At 38.4% G+C, this 26,256-nt stretch overlaps 1 protein-coding gene across 22 annotated transcripts in view; it reads left to right on the top strand.

The window, feature by feature from the left end:
* Nucleotides 1-26,256, top strand: part of SDCCAG8 (SHH signaling and ciliogenesis regulator SDCCAG8) — a 241,147-nt gene that overhangs the window by 167,342 nt on the left and 47,549 nt on the right. For all 22 annotated transcript variants that reach the window (XR_014053616.1, XR_014053619.1, XR_014053618.1 and 19 more), the window contains one exon: nt 6,441-6,572. Coding sequence is in view for 17 of the 22 variants with exons in the window: in XM_081490239.1 (XP_081346365.1) it covers nt 6,441-6,572 (132 nt within the window). In the remaining 5 variants the exon portion in view is untranslated. The remainder of the gene's footprint in view (nt 1-6,440; nt 6,573-26,256) is intronic.

Below are 26,256 nucleotides of genomic sequence, written 5' to 3' on the forward strand. Positions count from 1 at the left end.
GAAGCTCTCCAGGAGTGAGCCTCTATTTACCTTCTACTAAACTTTTGGGATAAATAGTCCCTGCGCTGTGCTTTGAGATGAGGAAATCTTGAAGATTTTTGACTTTTCTAAGCTGTTGTCATTGTGAAAGTGCCATCTCCAAAATCATTATTTAAACCATAGGGTAATTTTAATCCAGATTTTCCTTAGAGTACCACAGTAAAATTTTTTCCTGAAAGTAAGTGTATTTATCTCATGTTGACGAACAATTTAAATATTTTTTTTGGTCTGAGAATTTTATGTTATTCAAAATCCCACACTAAATATATGAATTCATACCATTTATTTAAGCCTTTTGTTTTTTTTAAATCATAGATCTAGTCCCTTGACTAGAGCCCCTGAAAAATCACTGGGTTGGCTGACAATGCAGGGGAACCACTCCCAGACACTCTTACTCTTTACCCCATCCACATGCTAAGCTGCTTTGTGAAAGTGTTTAGAAATGGTTCCTCCGCCTGTGTGTATGTTATATGTGTTTTTCCCCAAGTAGACGTAAGTCGCATTATGGCTGTGCTTACTGCTTCTGCTGTCTGCAAGCCCTCCACAGTGACGAGCCAGTACTTCCTACACTGTATGCCTTCACACTGCTCGAGTGGTGTCTGTAACCCCAGGTTTTGTGAATGGCACATCTCATTTTAAAGTTAAAAGTGAACTGCCAACTTCATGCATTTTATGTAGCTTCTTTTTGACCATCAGACAAGAGCAGTAATTCCTTTTTGCTTTTATTTGGCACCAGGCAGACATTCTGGCTGATTTTAGATGAAACTCACATAAACTTTAGCTCCCTTTGTCTTTATTCCCCAGGACTCTGAGAGCTTATTACAGTGATAGGCTTGTTTTCAAAGTTGGTACATGGAGATATTTAAATATCTTTGGTGCAACTGTGATTTTTTTTTTTTTTTTCCTATCAAAGTGAAGGATGTGTTCCCTCTCCCAAAGCGCTTAGATGAATCAGCACTAAAATGTTTGCAGTGCAGTTTGCAGTGAAATCCAAAACATGCCTTGGGAAGAGCTCAGAAAGTTTGGGCACCGGCTAGAAGGGACCCTCTGCCAGCTGCAGACTGGGGATCCAGCATGTGCTAGGTTTTCACCTCTCAACACTTTTGCCCCATTGTAAAGAATAGGACATAGAGCATAGAACTGGGGTCTACGTGGTTTTGCTTCTCTTTCTTTTCTATCATTGTCACTTTCTGGGTTGCTAGGATTGTGGATTGATGTCTAACAGTACCCATTGTGTATTTGTGATTTGCGTTTTGTAATTAAGAGGAACAATGGGAGTCCACTGGGTCTCGTTATATATAATGGTTGGTTTAATTTGTTTCACTTCTATCTTGTTAATTGTAAATTGATCATTAAGATTTGAATTCTAATCTGTCACCAGGGTTGTGGGTTTTGAGGCTAGAGCAATGATCCTGGTTTTAATCACTGATGATGAGAAACAAATTTTACAATTTTGGTACATATTGCAGTTCATATATTTTAACACTGTATTTTATGGTGTTATAAATATTGTTAAATGACTTTTAGTGTAGTTTTACTGTGTGGACTATAATGTATAAATTATATTACTGTTTTGGCAACAGTAGGTATCCAACTGTGTGAGTTTAATTGAAGTAAAGAACACACACCCGGTTGAACTATTTTTTTTTTCCCGTGCATGTTTAGATGATGTTAGTTTGGGATGCTACAAAAATTATATTATATAGGAAGAAACTGATATTGGCCTCTGTTAATTATTATCAAAAGTTGAATGAGTCTCTAAAAGAATAAAAAATTAAGGGGTCATGTTTTTCCTTAAAAAGCAATCACTGTAATACTAATTATAGTAGTAAAATATTATACTTCATGCAAATATAATTACACAGTATAACTGCTATATAAAAATGCAGAGAGAAGTTCATGCTTCCGTAAAGCCAGAAATTACCTAAATTTTCTATGAAAATGGATTAGAGTCAATTTTCTTTTTATATGACTCTAGGATAGTCATGCCACAAATGTAATCTCAAGCTAACATAGAAGCTCATAAGTTTACTCTTTAAACTTTGCAAATGGCTAGTTCTTTCAATATATCATGGATTAAAGACAGATAAAATATAATGAACATATACATGTACCAATTTTTTATTGAACATTGGAAGCTGGTAGGCAAATTACTACTATAAACAAACAAACAAAATACACACAAAATGTCCAAAGCAGAAAAATACTGTAGAAATAAAATACCTGATAGTAATATGTGCTTTACAATTAACATCTATATTTTTGAAATTATATACATAAGATGAACTCAATATCAGGCATTTATTTTCCTGTGACATTACCATCCAGCTAACTATTGTTAACTTTGGATGTATTTCTTTTCAGTCCTTTTCCATGTGTAGGTCTATGTGTATGTTACCATACATTTATATTGTGACATCATAGTGTGTGTGTGTGTGTGTGTGTGTGTGTGTATAGTTGCATCTTGCTTTTTTATTTAATATTATCTAATGTACACTTTTCTACGTCAGTAAATACTGTGGAAACAATTTTAACTGAATCATTTGTGTGCATAGTAATTCATCAGAATTTTAAACTATTTTTAAATGTAATGAATAATTAAATAATAATTATATACCTAAATCTGAGTGATCTTTTTAGTTGAGATGTCTGAAAGGTGGATTGCTGGTCCAAAGACTATGCACCCTTTTAAGGCTGTTAACGTGTATGACTTTGCTTAAGTACTGCACTAAATTCTGCTCAGTATATCTGTATGCATACCAGTATGTGACAAAAAGAAGTGAAAGATTTTTATAAAACGAAATGAGAGGCAGTGTGGCACAGTGGGTGGGGCAACCCCTTTAGAGTTGGCCAGAACAGTGTTTGTGTCTGGGCTTGGCTAATAACCGTTTGGGTGACCTTAGGCAAATCATTAAATCTCATATTTACCCCACAGAGAAAAGGGAATAAACAGTTACCTTGTAGGATCAATTGAGATCATAATGTGAAGGATGAATTCCACAACCTGGTATAGTATAGACATACAATAAATGTTTGACTTTTTTTAAAGCCAAATTTATCTGCTTTTATTAGGCATTTCTTTGAATAATAGGGAAATTGAATATTTTCTAAATGTTTATAGACCATTTATGTTTATTCTTCTGTGAATATTTTTCATATCCCTTGTACTTTTTTAATTGGAATTTTGATGAAGAGTGGGGAATAGTGATTTATTATATAATGCTTCTAATATTCATTCATCTCATTTTTTACATCCCCCCTTTTTTTAACTTTGAAAAATTTGTCCCCAGTTCTTTTTGTTTCTTATGAACCTTTTCAGAATCAAAGTGACTTTATTTTTTGTCTTAAATACATGTTCATTGTAAAAATTCAGAAAATAAAGAAAAAAGGGAAAAAGAAATTTCCCATCTGGACACTAAGAGATATTATTTTTTATTTTATAAGATAGAATTACTTTATGCTGATTTTTAATATTTTCCTTTTTTACCAATATGTCGTGTTTTAGGTCAATATATAACACCAGTAGATAGCCATATTATCAGAATAGCATCTTGATAATTCTTTTCTCATGTAATGTAACTAATCATCTGTTGATACATTTCTGGGTTAGGTTTTATTATATTAGGTTGCAGAACAAGATTGCTTCTAGAAACAGTGTTACAAGGAACATTCTCGTGAAAACATGTTATTTTGTTGTGTATAAAAGCTTTATATTTTTATACTGTAAAATCTATGCTTCCTTCCTGATTTTTCTTTTAGCGACTGTTTTTTTTTTTTTCTGGGAAAGTACCTGAGAATAGATAAACATTCTTCTGCATTTTTTTCTAATCTGGTTTAAAGGTATTTTTGGTCCTTTAGGAATTTTAGTGCATAGTGCATATTGTGATAGAAAATGCTAACCTTGGAAGAATACTATTAACAGTTTTATATAACTGCTCCTAAATTCTTTTATATTGTATGTGATTTTGAAAGGAGAAACAAGTGATTGTTTACTTATTTAGATGTTTCAAATATAAGTAAATTCTTATTAGAAAAAGTAAATGTAGATTGAGTTCCTGATCTGAGCTTGAAAATGAGATAATCCTTGCCCTCATGCGTAATCTAGCAAGAAGGATGAGGCACAGAGCACAGTTCACGGGAATAAATTATATGTTAATGTATGCATAAAAGCTAGAAGTTTCAAAAAATATGCTGACATATTGAGAACTGCACGTATTAATCAGAACAAGCTTCCTTTGCGATGAAACTTGAACCAAAGTAAAAACAAAATGAGGAATGAGTTGAACTAAAGTGAGAAATTGCTTTTTGCCACATGAAGCAGTTTAGTCCTTGAGGTAAACTCCCTTAGCAAATCCATCTTTTCCAGGCAAAAAAAATTTAAAAGGCTATTGCTCCTAATGGAGGAATTCTTTCTTTGGAGGGAAGTAATTTTACATCAAGTGTCTTATGGGTTGGCCAAAAAGTTTGTTTGCGTTTTTCCAAATGAGCCTTTTGGCCAACTCAATATTTAAACTTCAAGAAACAAACCAGTTGTTAACTACTCGTATTTTAACATGCAAGAGTTTTAAACTTTCAGTTCTAACCTATGAGGCAGTGCAGTATGAGGAAACGGTGGAGCGAGAAGTAATGTTTAATTAAAGCAAGGACAAGGATATAATTTTTCTTGGATAGATGTCTTTCTTATCTTCAAATTTTGAGACTTGAAATAGCCATCCAAGACACAGAAGAGGTAGCATATTTCCTGACAGACATCAACCATCATCAAAGTAGATTATCTGTAATCCCAAATGAAATTGGTGAAGACTGAAAGAAAATTGCGGGAATGGTACCTGACTTAGCAAATGGAGGAAGAGGAATCTTAAATGTCTGCAAACAAGGTTACTTGTATGTGAGGCAAGCTGATCTGCTCTCAGGATCCCAGAAAAAACTTAGAAGGCAGGAGTGGAACATAGGACTGAAACCAAAGTTGACAGTTCTACCCTCCCCCTTCCCCATGCAGCCAGGGGACCATCACTCCTCCACCCAGAAAACTATGGGCTTCCTCTCTGAAGAGAGTAAATCAGCAAGCACTGGTTTAAATAGCTGTACTGAAGTTAGAATAGAGGAATTAATTGAACGTCTACATTCTGAAGGAGACTTGGGTTTGATCTCTGAGTGGGGACGATCCCCTGGAGTAGGAGATGGCAACCCACTCCAGAGAATGGAGAATTCTCCATTCTCCATGGAGAATGTCCATGGAGAGTCCCATGGACAGAGGAGCCTGGGGGCCCACAGTCCATGGGGTCTCAAAGCGTCTGACAAGACCGAGTGACTGAGCACATACAAGCATGCGTGCACTACATTCTGAAAGGTGAGAACACCACCCCTCTATTTCCAATCAGCTCCTAGACCACTGATGGTTAGTTTTGTACACAACAAGCAGAAAACTGGAGAATCCTCCCTTTGAGAAACAGAATGGCCACAGGGGAAAGAATTACAGATACTGATACAATTGGGAATCTCCCATCAGAAAAGATGGCTCACCACTCAGTCACTCCACACTAAAGCCCACTCATTTAGGGAAAATATGTATGTATATACATGTATGCTCAATCATGTTCAACTCTTTGCGACCCCATAGACTATAGCTCATTAGGCACCTTTGTCCATGGAATTTTCCAGGTAAGAATACTGGAGTGGGTTGCCATTTCCTTCTCCAGAAGGTCTTCCCAACCCAGAGATGAAACTCATGTCTTTTGTGTCTCCTGCATTCGCAGGCAGATTCTTTCCCACTCTTGCCACTTAGGAAGCCCCATAGAAATGTACACGTGTATAATCATAGTATACTCCTTAGATAACAAGGACCAATATTTATGTAGTTGTTATAACATAAAACTGATGCTGATTTAACTACAACTGAAATAGTAATTACACTGACAATCTAGACATAGGGTCAGGGAGCAGAGAACCACCATTTTTAAAAACTATATTATTTTAATCTTGTGCCATTAAATTAGTTATGTCAATTAAAAGAAACAGCTCTTTTTCATAGAAATTAGGCCTGGGGTTGTTCCTGTAACAGCATGATAGCTTGCCTGTAATAGATACTCAGTAAATATTGGTAACTTAATAGTAGTCTTTTTAAAAATGGGATTTGATTATCCTTTTTGCCTTGTTCCTTGAAAAATCTCTCCATTAGAACAAGTTGTTATTCCTTTATGTGCTACCACTTGATTTCCTGCAGTGTGTATATCTTTCTACTAGACATTTCATAATTTCTGCAATATTTTACTTTATATAAAATAATTTTATTGACACATGTTTAAGTGTAGAGTTCAAGGAAATGATGAGGTTATACAATAAAAACATGCTCTGGTAATAAAAACCTTTAACATCTGTTATTTCTGTTTACATCTCTTTAGATCTGAAATAGCTCAGCTCAGTCAAGAAAAAAGGTATACATATGATAAACTGGAAAAGTTACAGAGAAGAAATAATGAATTGGAGGAACAATGTGTCCAGCATGGGAGACTACATGAGATAATGAAGCAAAGGTAATAAATACTTTATCACCAACTGATGTGCCACATAGTGAATGTGTTTGGTTCAAAAACAGAATGGGAATTGCTCTGGAATAAAGAGAATTCATGGTTACTGTGGTACTCAAGGAGCATGCTCAAAATCTAATACTTCTATATATTTATGCTTTCTCAATTTAGGTTGTTCTTATAATACACAGAGAGGAGAGCACGTTCCCTCTTTACTATTCTCTAAAGACACAGAAGTATATTTAATATAGAATACTGTAGGAAAACTATCTACATTTAAGGTGGAAGTTGGTAAAGTAATATGCAGAAATTTTAAAACTTCTCTTCTAGAAATTAGGTTTTGTATGTTTTTTGTAAGATAAAACATGTAATAGCCTAAGAAAATTAGATGTCTTAATCAGAGGTGGTTGTTATTGTTGTTTAGTCACTAAGTTGTGTCCAACTCTTTTGCGACCCCATGGACTTAGCCCGCCAGGCCCCTCTGTACATGGAATTTCTCAGGTAAGAACACTGGAGCAGATTGCCTTTTACTTCTCCAGGGGATCTTCCTGACCTCAGTATCAAACCCACGTCTTCTGCATTGGCAGGCAGATTCTTTACTACTGAGCTACCAGGAAAGCAAATATATATTTATTTCAAGTAAAATGTTTTTACTTAAAATTCCCCTCTTAATTGTATTATGTAAAATAATGAAATAATTTAAAAATTTCTAGGGGGTTTCATAAAACTATATACTTCTGTGAAGGGGAATTTTAGAATCAAAATAAATCTGGAGATACTAAAGCAGACACAGAGGCAATGTAGGTGTCCTGAGTGTAGAGGAAGGTTGGGACATCAAGCATTTATCAGGAATTAATTTTGGACAGGAAAGAGTTACTTCCTACACTGCTGTAGGTGTGGTTGAAAAGAGCATATGAGGTGTTGAGTGCAGGTTTATGAATATGGTGCTGGCAAAGCAAGCTGAGGCCAAAATTTGTTGGTTGTGTATTTATTAGTCAACTATTTTGTACCAAGTCACTGTACTTGGCCAGGGGATAGAAAAATAAAGAGGGTCTTCACCTCTGCCTCTTTCCCATAGTTCCAAGTTCCCCCTCTATTTGAGCTGGTCAAGGCTGTATGAGCCCAGAGTCTAGGGCAGCTGTGACACCACCTGCCATCTCGGGGAGGTGACTTGTGGCTGCTCTGTGCCTCCTGAAACCCCAGAAGCAAAAAGGAGGGATGTCCTGGGGGACAACCACCCCTGGCAGCAGGTGCAGGAGTTGGTTGCCTGGAGGGTTGTTTTCATTTGTTTGTTTTGATTTCCTGTTTTCTTGGTTTTGCATAAACCAAAAGTTTGTTGATATTAAATCTGGGGTGTATAGTGATCAAACTTTCCCCATTCCCAAGGTAATTTCTTGACTTGATCTTTCCTCATTAAGAAGAGTAATCAAAATATAGACCAAAGTTCCCTGGGTAGTGATGGTCAGAAAAACTGACCCAAAATTATAGGTCATTTCTTCAGGTCTTATGAACAGTGTCAAAATCTATTAAGTGAATGTTTTATAAGTACTGCAGGGTGGGTTTTAGAGGTCAAAACAGCTTACTAAGAATGCCAATGCATATTTCACGGGCCTCCACGCCCCGCAGAGCTCCTGTGATGCTGCACAAGCACCAGTAGTTTGACTTCCCATGATCTGGGGGAAGGACATTTAGTTCATGTTGCATTACCAGTGTTGCACTGAGGTCATCTTGCTCTTCAAATACTGCTCTTCTTAATTTTAGCTATAAAATAATCTCAATTTAGTTTCACAATAATTGATTTCACTTGTTGTGAGTTGTTTTGCTAACCTCTTATAATGCAATACTTCATATTTGCAACAGCAGTGTATTATTTTCTCAAGAAACATGCTTCAAGTCCTGTATGAATTGTAATTCAGAAGTGAGTCATGCGTCATCTCTTTTGCTAAAGCGAATGTATGTATAATCCCCACCTCCTATCTGTCCATCACCACCACCCGTTTTCTTTAGAGAAGTACTCCTTTGTTGATGAACTCGTTGGGAATCTGTGTTTTTAAATAACTGACAACATACTTTTAAAAGTAAATTAGTATAATTGATGTGTTATTTTAGATTTATATGCCATTATTTTATAGTATCAAATTGTAATCACTGATATGTTGTCCATATGTTGCTAGGAAAGAAGCTTATTTCAACTCTGTTTTGAAGTATTTCATTGTTATCACTAGCTTTCATTTTGCTAGACCATGGATTAGGTAGCCTGCCTCCCCTAAGGGGTCTAAAGACAAACAATCTGAGAGTATTGTGTAGAGGGAAAAAGGAAGCTACACAAACCAGAAACAGCTTAGAAAGTGTGACCCTTCCCTGCCCCCCAGATTGTACCAAATTTGTGTCAATTGGGGTCAGCAAGCAATTTCTTTAAAATCCAATTATTCTATGCATTATTGGCAAATCCCTAAGAGGACTGGAAGGCATTTTCAATTACATTTGATTGGGAAGGCCTGAAATCAGATGCTTTCCTCCCAGTAACAGAGGAAGTTCTAGCTATAGGAGTTAGATTTTGATTTGAGAGTGAATAAGTTATATAAAGCAGGCTGTGTAGTTGCTATAGCTAGAACAAAGTAGACAGTATCATAACTGATCACCTGGGAGAAAATTATATGAGAAATATACCCAACAAAAGAGACGGAGGGAAATGTCAGACTTTTTGGTATAATTCATGCTTCTTCCTATAATAGGCCCAATATCCAAGGAAAGGGAAAAGACTCTTTCACTTATTTGTGTGTACATGTGGGCTCAGTCATGTTTGACTCTTTGCAACCCTTTGGACTGTAACCTGCCAGGCTCCTCTGTCTGTGGGATTTTTCAGGCAAAAATAGAGTGGGGCTCAGTCATGTCCAGCTTTTTGTGACCAATGGACTGTAGCCCGCCAGGCTCCTCTGTCCATGAAATTCTCCAGGCAGGAACACTGGAGTGGGTTGTCAAATATTTATTGAGTGCTTATTGTATAGCACTGATGTGCTTGGATAAATCTGCTTGTCCTACAGACATCCTGCCCTTATGGAGCTTCCATTCATTTAACTACATTCTGGTTCTAGTCCTGTGCTTTTTTAAGATCTAAAACTGAAAGTAGAGAGACAGTATTGTGACCTAAAACAATGAAACAGCCAGTTATTTTACTAACAAAATAGGTTAATTTGAGAACAGCAAGGATATACAATTCAGGACATGTAATCTGTAGCACACCACAGGCAAGTGCAAATAACAAAGGAGAAGAATGTTCTTTTCTAGAAAAGGAGTTGGTGGAGCTGTTATTAAACAAAGAGTTCATTGGAAGAAACTGGGAATTTGAAGTAGTAGCTTTTCATTGGCTGAGTTGTGACAGTCTCTAAAGGGCCAGGTTGTTGCCTGGCAAGGAGACTTTTTTTTTCTCTTTCTCTTGCTGGGTTCAAGTAGTAACCTTCTACCTGTTGGAGATACAAAGTATGTCTTTTCCTCTTGGGTCTGGGACTGACTTGGAGTGGTAGGGCTTAAGAGTTCCCCCTACTGGCCTCCCAACTCCATTTTAAATAAGATTACTATTTACAAATTTTCACAGTATGTACAGTGGTTAAGAGCATACACCCTAGAGGAAGGCTTTCTTCCTAGATGTGAGGTCAAAAGCAAATTCCTTAAATCATAAATTTAATCTTTCTTATTTCCTCACTTTATCATTTTCATTATCTGAAAAATGCTACCTTATAAGGCTGTGATAATGGCCTAAAACAACCCTGAAAACTCTTTAGAACAGTGTTTGTGTCCACAACAAATGTTTCCCACTATTAATCATTCAGCATCCTTCATTCAGCATCCTTACCAACTCCTTAACATATACACCAGGTTCTGTTCTAGATTTTGGACATGCAACAAAAACTTGAGAGGCTAACATTCTAGAAGGTAATTTATTTACATTATGGGTTAAATAGGCTATTGTGAAACCAGTCTGTAAAACAAAATACCATGTTTACATGATATTATTTCTAAGGATAAATGCCTTCTGAGTTTTCAACAGCTGATCTATAGAACAACATTTCAGACCATACTTGTGATATGCCTATGATATTCCAAGTGTTTGTGAGCATATGAATGGATGTGTGTGTTTGTTTGAAAAAAAAGAATGTATCTCCATGCTTAAGATCCCTAAAAATTTCTTCCGTATATCCAATGTAAGCCTCTCTGAGTCAGTTCCTTCTATAAAGCCAAATTTATCATTTTGGTTTTATCTTTTAGATAGATTGAGAACTTTTGATTAGCATTTTTGTTATCCTAACTCTTACAATTTAAATTGTAATTTATACTTTCAAGTTAAATACGATTCATTTTTCATTTCTGTGGTCACATTTGTTGTATTGCTTTAAACTTTCAGTAATTTTGAACTTTGTATGTTCAGTGTGAAAACTTAAACTAGATTGCTTGGTTTGTGCTATGTTTTGTATTTTCTAGCTTATTAATATATCCCTGTATTTATTAACATTTATTAAGCATTGAGCATACAAAAGAAAAAAGTCATGATCTCTACCCTTAAGGAGTTTCCAGTTCTGCCAGGAGCACATGGTAATCACAGAGGTGTAATATACTATGATGAGAGTGAATCAGGATGTTCTGAGTCACACCAGACTGGCAGCCAATTCAGGTTTAGAGACCCAGTGTACAATTCCTTAGAGAAATAATACCTAACTGAATCCTGAGAAGTATAAGTAATCTTAACAGAGAAAAAGGAATAACTGTTTGAAGGTCCTGAGAGTCGACGAAGACATGGCCTCTTCAATAGCTTCACGATGGCTTTAAAAAGGGAGATTGACAGTAGACGAGGCAGAGGCAGTGTGCAGGAATTAGATCTTCCCATTCCACTTTCTCTCTCTCCCTCTTCTGGGATTCCAGTTATACACTGCTTGGATCATTTGATGTCCCATAGCTCTTAGATACACCATTCTAGTCTCTTCTCTGCCCACACTACCCCCTGCCTCCCCCCACCCCAACTCCTTTCTCTCTTCTTTGTGTTTAGTTTGGATAATGGTCTGTTGGCCAATCTCAGACTTCATGATTTTCCTTCTCTGTGTTGAATCCATTCTGTTCATAGACCCATCAAAGAAATTCTGTATTGTTAATGCTGGGTTCTTGTTTGTTTTTTATTCCTGGTCTTTTCCATTTGACTCTCATTGTGGTTTTATGATGGACACTAGGATGAGGATGGGGTTTTCTGATGCCTCCTCAGGGTGGGGGTGGGGGTTGGTCACTAAGTTGTGTCCGACTCTTGCAACCCCATGGACTATAGCCCGCCAGGCTCCTCTGTCCATGGGATTCTCCAGGCAAGAATACTGGAGTGGGTTGCCATTTCCTTCTCCAGGGGATCTTCCTGACCCAGGAATTGAACCTGGGTCTCCTGCACAGCAGGCAGAGTCTTTACCAGCTGAGCTATAAGGAAAGCCCAATGCCTCCTCAGGGTCAGATGCAATTGTATGCTTGAGCTGATTGTTAAATTTTTATAAACGTGTGAGTCATCTGACATCATGCTGGTTGTTTTAAATTGGCCATGGTAGAAATATTTACCTGGTGGCTCAGCGGTAAAGAACCCTCCTGCAATGCAGGAGATCCAGGAGACACAGATTCTATCCCTGGGTTGGAAGATTCCCTGGAGAAGGAAATGGCAACCCGCTCCAGTATTCTTGCTTGGGAAGATCTCATGGTTAGAGGACCCAGGCAGGCTACAGCCTACGGGATTGCAAAAGAGTCAGACACGACTTAGCACATACACAGTTATACACACAGAAGTAGTCACATCACAGAAATGGGCAGACACTACAAATCAAGACTTTGTTTTCCCCCTGAGAGCTGGATTTCAAACATCTACCATCACACTGATGATGGATTTTGCTTTGGCCTGTTCCTCAGTGAAAGTTTAGCTATTCCTAGGGCCAGGTAAAGAGGCTTCCACCCCTCCCAGGAGAAGATGGCTTTTGCTGCTAATATTTCCCTGGAGGCACTGAAGCCTTTCCAGGGAAGGTTTCTTTCCACTTTCCCAGAAGCTTGAGGCTTTTGCTTCATATGAAAACCTAGAGTCCAGTATGTGGGCAGGGGGCAGAGTTTTCTCTTGTGCCCTGCCCGGTAGGGGTACATGTCTCCTCTCCTGCTCCCAGTCTTTCTTGTGAGCATCCAGTGGAAGGAAGCCTATGGAAAAGTGCTAAAGAATATGTGTGGACTCTTCTTGTCTTCTTGTGTCTGGGGCTCCCAGGAGTTCTAGACAATCACACTAGATGAGGACACTCTTAAGAACTGGTTAAAATGTTGCCTGCTTTCACCTTCCTTCTTTTATAGTGGCCATTTCTCTTCCCCATGCTCTGTCAAAGATAAAACAATTCAAGTGTTTCTGCCTCTCCTCAGAGAGGCACACTGCTTTTTGGAATTTAGTTCACCTAGTTATCGTCCAACCACAGCTCTCTAACTGGCTTGAGAATAAATATGGCTTTGTTGATTATCTGACTTTTTTTTTCTCATTGTTAGGGTGGGAGTAACATTTTTTTGTGTGTCACTTCCTGCATATTAAGAGGGCTTCCCTGGTAGCTCAGGGGTAGAGAATCCACCTGCCAATGCACAAGACACAGGCTCAATCCCTGGGTCAGGAAGATCTCCTGGAAGAGGAAATGGCGACCCACTCCAGTATACTCCAGTATACTTCCAGTATACTTTCTCCAGCCCAGAAAATCCCAAGAACAGAGGAGTTTGGTGGGCTACAGTCCATGGGGTCACAAAGAGTCAGACATGACTTAGCGACCAAACAACAGCATATTTAGAGAAAGTGAGACTCTCAGAAATTAGACCTGGAAGGATCTTTCTCTTGAGTCAGGTAAAAACGTTTGAAACTTATCCCGAGCACCGTGAGAAGGAGCCGTTGAAGGATTTTAAGCAGGTAGGAGAGTGGGGGTGGCACTTCTGTGATGTTAGCCTTTTAAACATCGTGGGATTTACCTCCCCCTTGGCGAGCCGGAAGGGCCCCTTCGTAGCTTTCTGCTTCTCATTTCCCATCTGTAGTTTGTTTCTGATTTCTGAGTTTATTGACTTTTTCACCAGCCATTTTTCTTACATTGTCAGACTACTTACATTCCCATGACTTATTATATCTTTTCATACCCATTTTTGGATGTTTTAATTAACTGGGTAGTTTCAACTATGACTTCACCAGTCCCTTCACTTCTGCTGTCCCAGAACTTGAGCAAGGATTAAATGCTGATGTTTATTTTAGTTGAAACCTAGGACAGTGAGAGTGAGGGAAAGGAAGGTGAGGCATGGAAAAATGCAAAATTGTGTAAGGCAATGTTACCGTATCGGCAACTGCCTTATAATAAGCCACAGAGTCACAGCCACACAGGCTGTTTCTGGGCAGGCTGTACAGAGAAACTGTTCCTCCAAATAGCTCACTGGAGGGAGGAAAGGAGAGAGAATTTATCTGCTCCACTTCCATCTCATGCCTCCCATGGGTCCAGAATTTTCCTCATGGGAGGTAATTCCCCTGCACTTCATATTACATTAATCAGTCCTTTTAGCTGTTGCTTCAAAAGTCAAACCCTAAATTCTAGAATTTGGCATTCCATTGGACTCCCAAGTGGCAGGAGGAACCTGAGACTTGAGTTATATGCAGTGAGCCTTGGGTGGCAGAACCAAGAGGGTTCCATGAACTCAAGTAACTCAATAGCAGTAGCAAGGGATTGAGCCCAGGAAAGGATGGCCCTGAGAGAATCTGATATATCTGTCATGGAGAATATTAATAACATTAAATAATGTCAACCTCAAGGCCAGCCTTTGAGAAAACCTTCATTATGTGCATCTCCAATCGTTTCAACTGCTTCACTTCTATTCCCTTCCAGAGCCATTGATTACCATTCACTGGTTATGAGCATTCTTGCAACCGTGTCTTCGTTAAATGTCACTCATTTCCTTTGCTTCATTCTCCTCGTGGAAGCTCTACCTTGGCTTCTGCTCTCCAAGCAAGCCTGGGCATCACATTTCCCCTGGATGTGTAAGGGGCCCCTCAGTACATGCTAACTGACACACAAACCAGAGACAGCTGCTCCATCTTCTCCAGGATCTTGGAGCAATTAGTATTCATTTCTACTTCTTCATGTTCTTTTACTTTCCCCATTTGTGCTATTAGCTTATTATAAGCGGGCCTCATGTCTTCTGTGGAAACCCAGCAAATTATAAGGAAAAGAACCCTGGAGAAGGAGCAAAAGCTCAGAGGTTATGGGCCAGCCATGTCATCTGACAATGTGTGATCATGATCAAGCCAAATAAATTCTCTCAGCTTCAATTTCTTCATCCATAAAATGAGGATTGAATACTATGCAGGTTAGTAATGAGGATCTAATCAGAACATAGATGTGAAAATATTTGGAATCCATAAGCACTATATAAATATGGTACAGTATTAGTATAGTCAACTGTTGCGCCTGTGTACATGTGCTCTTTGTACCCAACTTTTTGCGACCCCATGGGCTGTAGCCTGCCAGGCTCCTCTGTCCATGGAATTTTCCAGGCAAGAATATTGGAGTGGGTTGCCATTTCCTCCTCTAGGGGATCTTCCTGCCCCAGGGATCGAACCCACATCTCTTGTGTCTCCTGCATTGGCAGGCAGATTCTTTACCACTGTGCCACCTGGGAAGCCCAGTCAACTGTCTTGTAATCATAGTATTAGGGAATCACAGTATTAGTTAGGAAGATGGGACTGTGGTCTCTAACACAGCACTGCATTTTTGTAATGAAAGAATCTGCAGCAGAGAGACATTGTGTAATTGAAGCATTGGATCAGTTCTATTAAGATAATGTTGTTCAGTCACTAACTCATATCTGACTCTTTGCAACCCCATGGACTGCAGTATACCAGGGTTTCCTGTTCTTCACTATCTCCCAGACTTTGCTCAAATTCACTGAGTCAGTGATGCCATCCAACCATCTCATCCATCTCATTGAGATAATACTCATCTCCTATTTTTTTAGAGGGGGAAACTGAGTCTCCAAGAGATTATGTGACTTATCCACAGACACTTAGCTAATATGTTGCATCTCCAGTCTAAAAATGCAAGGCTGTCTAACGCTAGAGCCCGTGTTTCTGTCAGTGTGCTTCAGTACCTCTCCAAGTTTCCCCAGGAAGCCAGCATCTGAGCCGGCCCTGGGCTCTAGGTCTCCAGGGTCCCAGGTCATAAAAGCCCCCCAGTAGATTTTCCGATTCTAAGTCATGAGTGACAGTGTGGCATCTAAGAGTCAAAGTCTCCACTAGTGGATTTTCAGGCTCATGTGCTTTAGAAATCTCCCCAGGTTATGGCAAGACTAAATGAGCTTTTAAGAAGATTCTGAAATTACTAATAGAGCATGTGGTACATAGTGGTTAAAAACAGGCAGTTTCTGCAGCTTCTTGCCTGGGTTCTACGTCCAGCCCCACCACGGAACAGGCTGTGGATGTTAGGCAAGTCTCCTCACTTCTTGGTGATTCAGTCTCCTCAGGTGTAGAAGGAGGGAAAATAGTTCCCATTGCCTAGGGTTATTCTGAGATTGAAGTAAGCTTAGTGTCTGCTAGTCACATAGGAAACAATGTATACTTTTGTTAAATAAGAAGCTCTTGGATTTTATTTTGCAATTCTGACTTAATAATGTATCATCATTAAATAAAACAAAACAAAATAGAAACACAAAATATTCATAGCAGGTCTTCCTTTAAAACAAAATAAGCTGCACTGATAGCTAGGACTGCAAAAATAGCTCACTTTTCTCCCAGAAAACTCTCCATTTTAGGCTGCGTTAGTGGAATTTTGTTCCAAGGCAGACCTTTTCCACGTGACCTGGGAGGGGCCGTCCCGACAGAGCCCATGACCGCTCAACTCAAAGAAGAGCTGCCGGGTTTTCAGCTCTGGCCAGCTGGGCACTTGGAGTTGAGGCTGCGTCTGCAGCCCTGTAGGTAGTATTCCTTTTCGTGCTCTTTTAGTTCTTTCGTGTTGCTCAAAAGATCAACATCTAGAATCAATAGAACCCTAACTGTGGGATTCCGTGTTGTTTTTGACATTTCTTTGATCATTTTGAACAAAATAACTTCTAAGGTGATTATATAAGGAGTATAACGCCTTCAGTCCTTTTTAAAGTGTTTTCCTTTGTTTAGTTAAACATTTCATGAGTTGGGTTGAGGAGGGCAATTTCATGTGTTGTTTTTGCCATGTATAACATGCAGACTGCTGGGGATTGAAATTTAGTAAGACTCGAGAGAAAATTTGGTTTTATAGTAACTTGATGATAGTGATATTTTCTGGGTTTTTGTTTTCTGTAGATCAACTGGTTTTAAAAATTACTATTATACATGAAATTGTGTGTGTGTATGTGTGTGTGTGTGTCTGTGGATGTCGGTGGGTGTCTGTATGTGTCAATAGGGACAGAACCATATTCCATTATTGGCTGTGGAAAACATGCAGCAGTTTAAAGAGCATATATATTTTAAAAGTATTTTGCAGAAATACAGAAAAGCAGCATTAAAGTGTCTTTTGAATCACTCATTTCCTCTTAATGCAAATTTTAATGTGTATATGCTAGACAAATGTCATTAAAAGAAGGGTGACATCCATGTAGCTGATGCGTTGCTGACTCTGACTACTAAGTGAAGCTTAACAATCTCCTGCAAATGTGGGGCCAGGGGGGTGGATGGATATTAAGGTGCCAAACGTGCAGGTCATGCTGAGTTGTTCTCTAACCAGCAAGTGCTGCTTATCTGCTACTTCTTCATCATCTTCTTCTTTGCCTGATACTCCCCATCACTTTCCATTACTTTTCCTCTCTCTTTTCATGGCTCTGTTGCTTTGCTTTGACTTTTTATTTCTGGATACCCACCTGTGGTCAGATTTCATACTCATACAGTGACATGATGTGCCTTGGGTGTGGCACTTTGAAAACCTGAGACTTATCAATTACGAATTTTAATCAAATATCTAGTTGGCAGGAAACTCTGGGTTCTTAAAAAAGGTTATAGGACACGTATATATTGAACTCTGTTAACACTGAGGTTGTTTTATACAAGCCACATCAACACTTAGAAAGAAATCAATAAAGAGTGTAATTGGTCATAATTTATTGCCCTTTCTGATATTTGTTATGGAAAGAAATGCCTTATATTCAGCTTGATTCTTTAACATCATAGAAATTCATTCAGAAAAGTTTGATGAATAGGAGAAGAAATCTTTATTCACTGGCTCAAATCTTAATTTACACTCGGTACCTAAAAACTACATCTATGTCTAGATTAATACTGCTGGTTTTGTTGCAAAAAGAACTCTTTCAAGATTGAAATGAGTAAAATCTTGTATTTTCAATTCCTAAAATATCTCAAATAGATAGCACTTATAGTAAATTCATGATGGTTTATAGCTGAGCTATAACTTTGGCTGTGTAGTAAGAAGGTCATCATATTATACCCAGGGGTGATTTTTATACATAGCAACAGTGCTGCTTAAGGCTGAGGGTATAAGAAAAAGATCTTATAAAGCTGACAGTTTTGGGCAGATATGTATCTATACCTCCAGCACAACTGGTTATAATTGAACTGTGAAAATGTTGCAGCTATCTAGGGAGCAAACTGGGTGAGGACTGCCTATGATTGTAAGTGTGGAGTGTATTTGTTTGGCCTCATAGACACTAAATTTATAAAAGGAGAAATGTCAAGAAGTGACTATGTGGCATACTGCTGAGATGTGTCTACCTACAGCCAACTTCCTGGGGCGGCCTTCTCTCATACGTCCAAGGTTCACGTTCAAGTGGGTCTTAGTGCCTCATGACCCAGTACTGCTAGGTTCTCTGTTGGTGCTATCTTCAGGACAAAGCCTTGATTTTTCATGGATAACCTAATCTGTAGAAGGAAAAACATTAAAAAAAAAAAAAAGTATATCCATAAAAGTCCTTTCTACTAATAGGGAAATGATTCCTTTCTACTCATTTTTTTTCAGAGAGAGAAACCAAATTACAGCCTCACTATCACAAGATCTTCTAACACTGAAAATCAACAGCTGATTTCCTCTTCATGGCGAATAGTTTACTAACTGTTCTGGACCACTCTAGGATTAATTCTTGCAACCAAGCAGTCCCTCCTGATTTATATAAATGTTTGGCTGTGTACCTCCACAGTTAGAGCTATTAGAGTTTTTTGCTGATTTGCTTGGCACATGTCCAGCAAAGTAGTCCATTAAAATTCAAATGCTTTCCCAATAATTGAGACAATCAATTTACATTAAACAAGACACAATTATAATTTCATGTACAATTTAAATTCTATAGAAAATAATCTGTGTCCAATAAAAAAGGACACTTATTTTGATGCAAAGGGATGTTTTTATAGCCTGCATAAACAGATCATTCATATTTTCAAAATAGTTCCCTCATTATCTGGTCTGTGGCGTATTATCTGTGGCGTAGAGGAACTCTATTGTGTTTTATTTTGATGTAGAGACAAGTGTGTGTCTATAGCTGCATGTTTAATGGGCACTGTGACTTTCTCTCAGTGGCATTGAAATTGAAAGGGTAGAGGTAGATAGGTACTTGCTTGAGATATTAGTATGACTTGAAATTGCTCTCATAAAGAGAGCATACAAAGAGGAGGCATGCTGAGAGTCCACTGCCCTTGTGCCAACGGTAGTGAAATGTGCATCATGCATCTATCTTTACCTTTCTGCAATAGACCAGGTATCTATTGCTCTGCCAGGGATTGTATGTTAGAGCCTAAGAAAGTCATTCAGTGGAATTCGGGAAGGATGCATATGATGGGGGATGAATGTTGCCATGATTGTGTGCCTTTGTGCTGAAGAGTTCCTGGGAAACCTGTAAACCCCTAGCGGGTAGGTTCACAGACAGCCAAATTCCATGCTGCTGCTGCTGCTGCTAAGTGGCTTCAGTCGTGTCCGACTCTGTGCGACCCCATAGATGGCAGCCCAGCAGGCTGCCCCATCCCTGGGATTCTCCAGGCAAGAACACTGGAGTGGGTTGCCATTTCCTTCTCCAATGCATGAAAGTGAAAAGTGAAAAGTGAAAGTGAAGTCGCTCAGTCCTGTCTGACTCTTGAACGTGCCCCAATCCTCCAAGACTCTCATTTTTAAGCTCTCAGTAAGACTGGTATTGTTGGTCTGGAAATCTAGAACACTGGAGAAATCTTATTAGGAAGAATACAGTAAAAATAATGACAAGATAGGAAACAAATCCTGTCAGAGCCCGAGAATATATTTGGCTTCTGCTCGCTGTGTCTGTCTGTTTCTATAAACGGTCCAGAATAGAAACCGGATGTTTAAAGTCTCTCTCCCTTTCACATGCTCTCCTCCCCCTCCTGTCTTCCTTCCTCTTCAGCATTAGTAGACTTACTATTTTTATTATTTTCTTATTTATATTCCTATTTTCAATATTTGCCATTTGTGTGGGTAACACATTAATTCTTAATAAAATATTTTATATTCTTAGAAGAGCTGAATCATAAAAGAAAACTTGAAATTGATATAGACTCCAAAGGAACATATCAACTGAATATTACGGTTTCTTTTCCCACTCAAAAATGGCAAATGGTTATTTTAAAAGATGATGTGTACATAGATTTAAATCTCTTATCTTTGTAGATGAGTCTAGTTTGTATTATTTTCGTTGCACAAAAATTGATTCAGGCATCATTCTAATTAAAATGAAAGAAATACCAAAACAATATGTTAGGCAGAACTCTCTAGCAATTTTCTTTTTATCTAGAAACACATTTTTGACAAGACTCACTGCTGTTAAAGAAATTCAGTTTTGATCTAAATTGAGTCTTGAGCTTAATTTTTCATTTTAGTTCTGTTGCAGAACTAATGAGTTTAAAGAAGGCAGCATTTGTTTCTTTCAGTATTCTATTTTTTCCAATCAGTGATTGTGGTTTTGCATTTGTCAAATTAAAATTAACACTGGGAATTATTTAAACAAGTTTACAGTACATGCTATTCCCAGAACTATAGCTTTGTAGTCCACTTTGGAAATATCAATTAATAAGGATAGTTTCTGCTAAAGTTTTTTATTATAGAGAGCATGGATACTTGAAGTATAACATCTTAAAGACATTTCTCCCATTCTCAAATTATAAGGGTGTCAATTATTAATTTTATATTGGCAACTTAGATCTTATTTGAATAAATTTGTATTTTCTTTTTTGTAATTAAAACTTCTAAAAATTCTAAATAATATTTGTTTTCTCAAGTAAATTTATTTACTTACTCTTGACATTAACAAAGAATTTATGTATTTTTCCTGAATATTTATGTTACATTCCAAATAAAGATTAACAGATGTTTTGAAGAACTCTGCTTGTTCTTCAAAATTCAGGCTGAATTGCATAGAATGGCATTTTAAATAAGCAGAAGAGACCTGAAAGATTATCTAATCCAACTCCTTCTCTTATAACCTACCTCTCATCCTCCATCCCTACAAGGACGGAGGACACTTTACAGATGAGGAAGGTGGCCCAAAGAGATAAGGTGATTTCTAAGACTACAGCTCAGGTAATGACTAGAATCTATGTTTTCTGCTTCTGTGTGTTCTGCTGTACCCTCTCAATAATTTATGTGTTCCCAGAAGTAGGGCGATGGGTTAGTACTAAAAATCAAAAGGAAAATATTAAGTGCAGATAAACAGATGTTGGCAGAAGCTGGCTCATCCAGTAAGCTTGAGACCAGAAGTTGGATGATTAATTGAAAAGTCAGGAAGTCATAGCAAGTGACACTATGTTTAGGCCCAGACATCTTCTTTGTGTATGAGCTGCCCTATTTGGAGTTCCGTATCGTTTTCACTGGATAAGTTATACCAAAATTAGCTCTTTCGATTCACCCAATTTTGATTTCGCTGAAACAACTGATGACATAAAGATAGTTGAGAAGCAACTTCCATGCAGAAGTTGCTATTTTAATGACCCTCTTGCTCTCCTACCATGTCTTTCTCCTACCATGTCTTTTACATTTATTTCGTGCACACTTAATTTGACAGTCTTCTTTTAAGCTCAGCTTTGTTGATTCTTTCTAAATCATTCTACTTTGTTTTCATAGAATCAGCAAACTCATTTTTTAATAATCATATTTCTGAGTTCGCTAGATGTTAAGTTATACCTATGTTAGCAGCACGTACAGACTTGGGAAGAAACACAACAGAGTTTGGGAAATGTAACACAACTGGTGAGAGCACAAACATCCAGTCGTACAGTCGGGTAGGAGCCAGTGGCCATGAGTATTGAGAGTGCCCTGCACATCATTCAATACATTTAATAGAGAGGAAGGGAGAGTGTTGATTCATCAGGTGATCAGGGTAAGTGGCCTTCCATTGAGTTTCTGCTATACTTTGGAAGGAACAACTAGAGTCAGACAAGTGACGATATACACCAAACTAGTTTTATAGAAGAGGCTGCATTGCATTCTCCATGCAGTTTTCCCCTTTGTATTAATACCAGAGCGGAGGCAACCAACCTGGAGGCAGAAGAAAGTTAACTTTCTTCGTTCCCTTTTTGCTTTCTCTTCCCCCTGGATCTTAGGCCAGCTTCACATTTCCCAAAAGATGAGCAAATGGAGCATTCTTACACTCAGCAAATGTTCCACAACTTCTTGGCAGTAAAAGCAGTGGCCACTGTTTAGCCTAGAGAATTACACCTCATGTACAGGTTTTCAAGTGATTTGCTCCCCAGTTGAGAATCCTTTAGGATGTAGCCCTGCTTTCTTTAGGGAACTGATCTATTCTCTGTATAAAATCCTGGAAGAATTGCTCTCCTAGGAAGTTGCACAGCTGAAAATACAAGTGATTTCAAAATTGGTTTCAATAAATTTTTGTATTAAGAACCTATGTCTGGTTTTTAAAAGGTACTATGAATGCAGTAAGTCTCATTCCTAAATAATGAATGAACAAATCAACAAGTAATTAACAACTATCCTTTTTCTAAATTGGGTTATAAATATAATTCTTCAGCTTCTTCTTTTGTCATTTTTTTGGTTTGTGCATCCATTCCATTTTCCTTTCTTAATTAAATCAGTATTTATGAAGATGAAGATTATATTACACATCCACTTCACAAAACAAACACACAAATGTGCTATGTAACTGCCTCTTCACTCCCTTGCTACATTTGTTGTGGCACAGAGGGATAGGGCAGCATCTTTCAATATGTTTTCTATGGACAATCAGTCATACAAAATGGTTTTTGAAAAAAGGAATGCTGTATGTTTTAGTTTGGGATATATTGCAAAGACTCTTTCTCTGAAAAGTCAAAATACACATTAGTGTATTAAAAAGTCTTCATAAATCTGAGAAATTAGTAATCATTTTTAAAGTTTAAGTTGGTTTAAAATAATATTATAAATTAAAATACTTTGTCAAAATTTAAAACTTTGCAAATGGGGGTATGAGGGTGTGGCATAAACTGCTCTCTCTGTAGGGCTGTTTTTGGAGACATGTTAATCTAAAGTTGAAAATGACCCACTGTAGCACTTCATGGAGGACCTGCATAATGTTTTCACGGCTCTTTAATCATCTTTTGTCCCTTACTTTTCCTATTCCAAACACGGTTTTTATTTTCACTTTTTCCTGCTAGACTCTAGTGTGTGGCATGAATACCACATCCATGCTTTCCACCCCCTAGGTTGGAAGAGCTGTTTGGGCTGTTGCATACAGCCACACTGCCTCACACTGGGAGACTGTTATCCACAGGTGAAAGTTGAGGTGTGATTATTCCAGGTTACTGAGGCCATGTCACGGAATGGATCTGGAAAAGAACAGTTCCTAGAAGTCTCGATTATCTCTATTACCACGTATCTTTGAATGTCTAACTCATGAGAAGGAGTTCCTTAAGAACAGGAACAATGTCCTAGTTATCGTTGTTTCTCTAGTACATAGCCAAGGGCCGGGCACGCAGAAGTCACTCACTAAATGAATCCACAGTCATTTTTGTCTTCTAACTCACCTTTTTCAGTCTCCCAAAACTGTAGAAGGGAAAAAAAAATGAGATAAAAGCAGAGTTTGATGTGTACGTACAACTTAAAAATAATTTATAACCTCTTATCCACATCCCCACACGTGGAAAAACTGCTCAAGATATGTGCATATAATTACTGTCATTAAGTAATATAAATCTAAATTTTTACTGCATAGTGATGTACAACCAGTGAGCACTCAGTAAATATTAATCACAACTATTAAGTATGCTTTGATCTCATTAAAACAAATGGAGCTCTCACTCTATTTAGGCCATTTAACTATATTGTGTTATTAGTTAGTCCTTATTTTGCAAGGTTTATAGGTCATGCTTAATGGAGCTACTTGTTAAGGTTGTTAGCAGTTACACAAATGACTTTGTCTTTATAAATTTTATGACAGTTATTTGGAATGGGTTATACATTTTCCAAGCTTTTATTTTCCACAAATGGCCTGATATGTTACAGAATGATTATTAAGATGCAACTTTTGTGACAGTTTTTTTTTTTTAATCAGCTAGAAAAATTAACATTTCACATAATGCTAGTGATTTCTGTATCGTAGATGAAGGTGATAATGTAGAATTGAGGCTGGGAAACACTTTTCTTCTTTTTACATGGCCAGGCAGAAGGGCCCTTAGAAGCTGATCCTTGGAAAGAAATGATCATTTCCGGCTCAAACCAAATATACTTAACTTCTCTATCTGTCCTACATTTAAATAATCATTTTTGTGACCTATATCTTACAGTGCTCCAGTTTTCCCACGTGGCTCTTAGAGCATAGTTAGTTTTGCATTTCACAATGTCACAATACTTATTCACTCAGTCATGTCCGACTCTTTGTGACCCTATCAACTGTAGCCTGCTAGGCTTCTCTGTCCATGCGTTTTCCAGGCAAGAATACTGGAGTGGGTTGCCATTCCCTTCTCCAGGGGATCTTCCCAACCCAGGGATCGAGCTCTGGTCTCCCACATTGCAGGCAGAATCTTTACTGTCTGAACTACCTGGGAAGCCCATGATTCTTATTTAGAATTATGCCACTCTGTTTACCTGCAAGGTTAACTCCTGCTAGGCCTGGCTGGGTCATAGCAGCCTGAACTCCTTTTGGCTTTTTGCCTAGAACAGAGAGCTTGAATCACTGCAAATGAGGTGGCCCAGATAGCCTCCCTTCACTCAGGTCTACATTCCCATCTTGGGGTCCTAGATCTCCCACTCTTCAATGTGGAGAATAAATGACCACAAGGATAGGCTGAAAAATGTGTCTGGGCCTGATCTGCGGATATCTCATATAAGAACAGCTTTCAGGGAAGGATTTGGGGGTGGCTAGGAGCAGGACTAATAGAAAGCTGAGCTCTTCCTAGAAGCCAGCATTTCTTAATTCTAGGCAGTCACTCCCTCTTATGTCTATACTAACTGTTTCCATTTCCTAGCTCTTAGAGCACTGTTTTCATGGTGTTTTATGTTCTTCTCTCTTATTAGAGTGTGAAGTCTTCGGTGTGAATCATGAGTTAGTCTCTGAAGTCTTGGTGTATAAAACTATGTTGAATTAATGAATAATTATCTAGAAACTGACTTTTTTTTTTTGTTGTTTAAAAGCTGTTAGCCTAATGGTTAGGATTAATATATGCTGATTCCATATGTGTCCTCTTTTTTTTCCCACCAGTCCATTAGGATTTGAACACACCTGGCTTTATTAGGGGTCTTCCCTGGGGGCTCAGACAGTAAAGAATCTGCCTGCAGTGCCAGAGACCCAGGTTCAATCCCTGGATTGGGAGATCCCCTGGAGAAGGAAATGGCTTAATTGGCTATTTTAAACCTAGGGCTTCCCAGGTGACTTAGTGGTAAAGAATCTGCCTGCGATGCAGGAGACCTGGGTTTGATCCCTGAGTCGGGAAGATCCCCTGGAGAAGAGAATGGCAACCCACTGCACTATTCTTGCCTGGAGAATTCCATGGACAGAGGAGACGAGTGGGCTCCTGGTGTGTCCACTGGGTCACAAAGAGTCAGACACGACTGAGCAACTAGCATACACACATAACCTTTTAAAACTACAGAATGGTTTGGTCCATTCAAAACAAAAATAAACCAACACAAACAAACGTGATGGGAACTACAGGCCTTGGAGATATGTGAGATACATTGAGTAATCACTGACCTCTCTCTTGTTCTCTGGAGAAGGAGGTGCCAAGTCCTCACAAGGTAAAGACTGTAGTAGAGATAGGCATGAACAGTATAGAATCACTGAAGAAAGGCACAAGTCCAGCCTGAAAAATGTTGGGGAACTTTTTATAGAGATGATGCCAAGACTTAACTTTAGAGGGTGTATAAAGCTACAGGGGTTTCCCAGGTGGCTTAGTGGTAAAGAATCTGCCTGCAGTTCAGAAGACCCGGATTCAATCCCTGGGTCAAGAAAAGCCCCTGGAGAAGGAAGTGGCAACCCACTCCAGTATTCTTGCCTGGAAAATCCCATGGACAGAGGAGCCTGGGGGGCTACAGTCCACAGGCTCTCAAAGACTTAGTCAGCGACTAAGCAGCACAGCAGAACAGTGTTTAGAATACAGTAGACACTCAAAAACTGTAACATTTTCAATGATTAGGCATTATAAGGTAGAAAAGACATTTATTATCCCCACTTTCCAGAGTTGATTAAATATCATGCTGTGACTTGAGAAAGT

This window comes from Giraffa tippelskirchi, chromosome 5, assembly GCF_054371585.1.
Source record: "Giraffa tippelskirchi isolate mGirTip1 chromosome 5, T2T-mGirTip1v1.2.pri, whole genome shotgun sequence".
NCBI classification, from domain to species: domain Eukaryota; kingdom Metazoa; phylum Chordata; class Mammalia; order Artiodactyla; family Giraffidae; genus Giraffa; species Giraffa tippelskirchi.